Here is a 6,424-nt window from a genome sequence, read left to right as displayed (position 1 = left end):
TACATAAATAATAATAATAATAATATAAAAAGAGAATAATAATTTTATAAAATTAGATTTATTATTACTTAATAATATATTTATTATGAAAGAGAGTTACAAACTTAACTTTATTGTTACTTTTTATTAAAAACAATGAAACTCAACAACAATTTTTTAAAGAATATTATATTAATTAAAGATATAAATACAAAAATTGATAATTACATTACATTATTGAAAAGTTAAAGTGACATTTATTTTATAATTTATTATTTTTTTCTTATACGATATGAGTAAGTGGAAATATTTGAAAGTTTTAAAACTAAAATCTTAGTTAATTGATCTTTTGTACGCGTAAATAATTAAATGAGCGTATCATATCGGTTCACATTTTACAGTTTTCTAAACAAGTAGTATTTAATAATTAAACTAATTCACATGTTAGCTTCTACAAGTACTATATATTAAGTCAACTTTAAAAAATTGTGATTCCAAAACAATTAATTAATTAACTTCTTATGACAAATTCCATTTTCGGAAAAATCAACTTAAAATAGCTATCCAATATTGTTCTATAAATAATCAAGAAGTAAATCTTTTATATTATTTTTGTATATAAAAAATTCTCCTTTTTCTATTTCAGTGTGGAAAGAAAATTTGAAATTAAACATACAAATAAAGAATAAATAGAATTTAAAAAGAAAGAAAAAGGCAATGGTAGTTTTGATTTTGATATCACGTTGAAAAGCATGTGAAGCAGTGGCTTTAAATACTCCGAACTCCATACATAGAGAATAAGCGTTTTTGTGTTCTTTCTAAGTTTAAGCCACGCGTCAATCATAACAGTAACATTACATTAAACTCTTAATCATGATGCCATGTTTCATCACATCAAAGTCAAGCCCCTCTTTCTTCCTTCTTCTCTTCTTCTGCCTCTTTCTCTTTCTCTTCTCAGCTTCTACATTCTCTAATGCACGTGTAACAGGTAATTCTTCTTCTTCTTCTTTTTTTTTTCTTGTATTATTTACGCTAATTCTCTGATATTAATCCAAGATTCTTTTTCTTTATAGATGGCGTTGGCGAGAAAGAGGTGGAGACGATGAAATCAATGTCGGAAGCAAAGAAGAACGCGAACATGAGTCTCGTGCTTGCCAAGGAAAGAACTCGCCGGAGAGATTTCTTTAACCATTTTAACCTTTACACCGGCGGTTGGAATATCAGCGATTCCGATTATATCACGGTTAGTCACTCTCTCATTCTCCGTTACCTCACGCGCTTTTGCCACGTCTTTGCATGCTTCTCTATTCAGTAACGCTAGAAATGTACTAATAATAGTATTATCACAACTAAGGTTTCTTTGTCTTTTTGCTTTTTTCTTGATTGAAAGAATATTTCGTTCTTCTAACACGAAACTGTTCTTGAAACGGTGCAGTCAGTTCTTTCTACGGCTGTTCCTTTTTTTGCAGTGGCTGTAGCGTGGTTCGTTGTTTTTGCACTTTTCTTATTCATCTGTGCGTGTTACTGCTGTTGTAACGGAGAGCCAAATGACTATTCTAAAACTCTCCATCACTTCTCCTGCATCTTGCTTATCCTCTGCACCATTGCAGCAATGTATCTCTCTTTCTATTTACTAGAATAAAAATAATATTTGAGTAAAACTTTTTTTAAACTTGTATACCAGATTCTTTATATGTGCGTAACTTTCTAATTAATGTTATATAATTGATTGTGTTAGAGGTGGATGCGCTGTGTTGTACGCTGGTCAATATAAGTTTCATGAAAGCACTTCCAACACACTTGATTACGTTGTGAGTCAGGCTCAATTCGTGGCGGAAAATCTCAGGAACGTGTCAAGTTCTTTCGATTCAGCTAAGCAGCTTGTGGTAGGGTTTCCTGTGCCTCTAGATCTTGGATCGGACCTTGATGGTCTAAACAAGAAAGTCACCACTGCTGCTCGTTCTATCTCCGAGAAGACTCATGATAATTCAAAGATCATACGCCATGTCATAGATGGAGTGTAAGTACGGAAAATTAAATTTGCATTTGGTTTTTGAAATGTTTTTTTTTTTTTTTGCGCTTATCAACAATCGTTGTTGTGGGATCATCTGCAGGAGATTGGCTCTTGTTATTGTTGTTGCTGTTATGCTCTTTGTCACATTTGTAGGATTCTGTACGTTTTGATTTTGGTTTTGTCTACTTCGTTTTCTTACTCTATATTACCAAATTATGATCTCTTTTGTTTTTCCTGTGTTATCTTTTTATGATTATATTTTGCAGTATTTTCTTTACTTGGGTGGCAGTGTCCAGTATACTTGTAAGTTGAATTCATTCTCTTCCTTCTGCATGTTTAAATTGCTAAATTTTCTGCAAGTAAACCATGGTTTTTTTTGTCGTGGCTGCAGCTTGGCGCTTATTGGATGGATTCTTGTTACTGGCACCTTGCTCCTTTGTGGAGCATTTCTCTTTGTTCATAAGTAAGTGGCAATTAATGAAGTGATTATTTATTAACTGATTAAGAATACTTCATGCTTGGTGAAATTTAGAAAACTTAATTAATTTTAGTGCATGTATTTTTGCAACTAGTGTGACTGGCGACGCATGTGTTGCGATGGATGAGTGGGTTGTGAACCCCACTGCGCATACAGCGTTGGATGACATTCTTCCATGCGTGGAGAGTGAAACCGCGGTGGAAGCCTTGCTACGAAGCAAGGCGGTGGCACAAACTGTTATTCAAGTATTTGACACAGTGATTAGCAATGTGACAAACGGAAAATTCATAGCCAACTACAACCAATCAGGTCCCCTGGTGCCTCTTCTCTGCAATCCATTCAACAGCGACTTCACACCTCGGCAGTGTGCGCCAGGGGAAGTCACATTCGACAAGGCCACCGAGGTAACATAATTTGGAAGACATTAGCATGTTGAAATGAAGAGCATGGTAATTAAGTAACATATTTTTTTTGTGTGTGTGAACCAGGTGTGGAAGAATTACACATGCGAGGTGAATTCGAGTTCGTCTGAAGAATGCAGGAGTGAGGGTCGTTTGACACCAAGCATATACAAGAATCTGGCGTCAGTGGTGAATGTGACGTATGGTTTGTTACATTATGGGCCATTTTTGATTGAGTTAGTTGACTGCAGTTTTGCGCGGAAAGCATTCGCGGAGATTAGCAGCGATTATTGTCCTGCTTTGCGGAGATATACTGAATGGGTTTATTTGGGATCGCTTGTGTTGTCTGCGGCCGTAATGCTCTCTTTGATATTTTGGATCGTCTTTGTCAGAGAGCAGTGGCAACTTCTTCACCCCTTTGCTTATTAAAACCATGTTTTAATTCTTCTGTTCATACTACTAATGCAGTAATATATTCTTAACATGTCGTTTAACTGAAAAATTCCTTACAATGTCGATCGCCACCAATGTCCGACTCTTAATGCTCAATGTCGAAGGAAAATAATAAATGAGACAAAACTAGTGTGTATAGTAGTGTACTTGACAAGGGAAGAAAAGAATCTCAAGGAGAAAAAAACAAAAATATATTTTTGCTAGATAAGAAAATTACAGAGAAAAGAATTCTCTAATTTTGAAAGAAAATAAGAAAGTTGACAAAAAAAATTCTTTTTTTAATTATTTTCCAACATTTTTTTTTATTTCAAAGAATAAAATAAATTAATACTTTAAACTTATCATAGCTTTTTATTGATTTATCTATTTTTTTTGAAAAAATATTTTATATATATATAATATAGACTTTCATTACAACATAAGAACATCACATCATCATCTCATCTTTGACAACACAGTAATGAAGCATCACAGTATATAACACAAATCAACATAATTCAACATAGCAACACATTTCACCACAATTCAACATAATATATAAATAACCCAATCAACCTAATACAACATAACTATATACATCATCATGCATTTCAACTAAAAAAATCTCCTACAACACAAGGTGCGGTTTAAGTGGTTTGATCTTATCGAACCGATAACATAGGATAATATTTTTGGGCTTGTTAGATCGATCAACAATAGATTGGATATAAATCCACAATATAATAACTCAATTTCTTGGATGTCACCACTTAAGCAAAAAAGTATAGTACTAATATTGTTAGGAAAGAAAAGTGGGATACAGGTCTATCACGACATTAGCTAACTTAACCAAACCTCCTATGAGATTAGTCCATAGAGTATTCTCCAAATATTACAACCTTCCGATACTCAATTAGGAACTAATTAAGTTTCTGACTTCGTACTTTACTCGGTTGGTCAGTTATAATCAGTATAACTCGACCTGATCCTTATACCGTAATCGCTTCATACACGTGTGCTTCGACCTTGCCCATACATAATACCAACAAAGTCCTAGAAAAGAAACAACGCAACATCCACACTTTAAGGGTCAACTTCTCAAAAAGAGTTTTTAACAAATTGGTCTCTCAAAGTATCACAATACAATATCTACATGATGAGATGTGCAACTTTTAAAAATATCTCCTCTAGTCCTAATAAGTGGTCATCAATGCTTAATAACACTATAACTTTTTTACTTATTCAACACAGTAACAAAATCAACATACAACTCTACATCTCACAACTAAATTATTACTACTCATATTCAACTTCTTACTCATCATACATCTCAATGGCACATCAACAATATTCATATAGAATCCTAACACAACCACACAACTTCACAACATACTACTTGACTCAAATTTCAACTAGCAACTCAAACATAATTACCAACATATAACTTATCAACATTTAACATATAAAGTTTCTTATCATACAATAACATCTTTACAACTTATTCATCATCATTTAACCATAAAACAACTCAAACAACAAGCTTTCAACATACAATTCATTCATCAAGCAAGCGACCAACTCAATTAAAAAAAGACCAAGTCTCACGCTCAGCGCATAACTCACACTTAGCCTCAGCCTTCTAGAGGCACATCTCAACTCTCACACTAAGTGTGAAACTCACGCTCAGCCTTAACCTTCTAGAGGCACATCTCAATCCTCACGCTCAACCTTAACCTTCTAGAGGCACATCTCAGCTCTCACATTTAACGTGAAACTCACACTTAGCTTCTACTTCCTAGCAACACTTCCAAACTCTCACACAAAGTGTGAAAACTCATGCTTAGTGTCCCAAACCCAAAAACTCATACATGCAAATGAACAACCCAATCTCCAAATCCTCTTAGCCTATGCAATAATCAAGACATGCAACCCCAAAATCTTTCAACTCTAACAACATATAACTCAGAAAATCAAAAGAAAAGTAACATGCATCAACCACTACTCAAAGAAATCATCAACATTTTAACCTCTCATCAAGAGCATCAAAACCTTAATTTTTAACATGCAACCCTTTTGAATCCATCCCCACAACTACATATTTCAGAAATTCTATCAACATTAAACTTTTAATTCATTCAATAGCCCAACGTTTCAACCAAAATTCAAGATTTTAGCTTCTCTTACCTCATAACGCAATGAAACTAAAGAACTCCAGGCTACTCTAAGATAGAAGAGGAGAAGGAGAAGGAAATGGGCTTCGAACTCTAACATTCCGAGCTTTGCACCTACTCAACGTGATTCTTAGCTCCCAATTGCTTTGAATTATCACCAACTATAAAGTCTCAGAGAAGAAGAAAACAGAGTCTCCGAGCATGAATCTTCCTTTAAAAGTATGAGAAGAAGAAGAAGAAGTGTTTAGATATTTTCCCTTCTAAGTCATATCTTACACATGTTCATAAAAAAATTAATAATCTTAATTAATAAATCCTAGACATTCATTATATAATAATGACATTCATAATTAATTTTCTAGGAATGTATATGAGCTGGTCTAATGAAGATTTGATCTTGGTTCATGAATCCAGGTTTGACCCTAATAATGTGTTTGGATGAGGAATTTAAATGGAGTAATTCATTTATTTGAAAATTTTCAAATTCTTTGAGGTGAAATACCTTGTTTGGATGGAGAATTTATAAAGAATTTGAAATTCAAGCAATTTTGAAATTCTTTGAAATAGTAGAATTTTAAATTCTCCCAAAAAAGTAAGAATTTGAAATTTCTCATTTTTCTTCTTCTTATTTCACTTATATATTTTATCTCATCTCTTATATCTTCATGTTTTTAATTATTGAATATTCAAAATATTTTTAAAATTATTAAAAATTATCTAATATTAATTTTTAAAATTATTAAATATTTAAAAATTAACTAATATTTATTTTTATAAAATTTAATTTAAAAATCTCAACATATAAATCTATTTTTAAAATTAATTTTATCATTATGGAATCAAATTATCATATCTAATCTAATAACTTAAAATTTAAAAAATTTTAAATTGACTTATCTAAATAAAATATTTTAATAATGCTAAAAATTAAAATCAAAGTAATTCAAAT

The 6,424-nt window shown here is 32.2% G+C and overlaps 1 protein-coding gene across 1 annotated transcript; it reads left to right on the top strand.

The window, feature by feature from the left end:
* The first annotated feature begins 711 nt into the window (after positions 1-711).
* LOC109809339 (uncharacterized) lies at positions 712-3,366 on the top strand. The gene is made up of 9 exons (XM_020372614.2): positions 712-967; positions 1,053-1,222; positions 1,415-1,593; positions 1,718-1,999; positions 2,094-2,152; positions 2,260-2,296; positions 2,385-2,456; positions 2,566-2,875; positions 2,960-3,366. The coding sequence occupies exons 1-9, from the start codon at positions 853-855 to the stop codon at positions 3,299-3,301; spliced, it is 1,566 nt and encodes a 521-aa protein (XP_020228203.2). The 5' UTR covers positions 712-852; the 3' UTR covers positions 3,302-3,366.
* The last annotated feature ends 3,058 nt before the right edge of the window (positions 3,367-6,424 follow it).

The sequence above is a fragment of the Cajanus cajan genome, chromosome 5, assembly GCF_000230855.2.
Source record: "Cajanus cajan strain Asha chromosome 5, NIPB_CcT2T_4, whole genome shotgun sequence".
NCBI classification, from domain to species: Eukaryota; Viridiplantae; Streptophyta; class Magnoliopsida; order Fabales; family Fabaceae; genus Cajanus; species Cajanus cajan.
The sequence above is the reverse complement of the archived record's forward strand: the minus strand, read 5'-3'. Positions and strand labels throughout refer to the sequence as shown.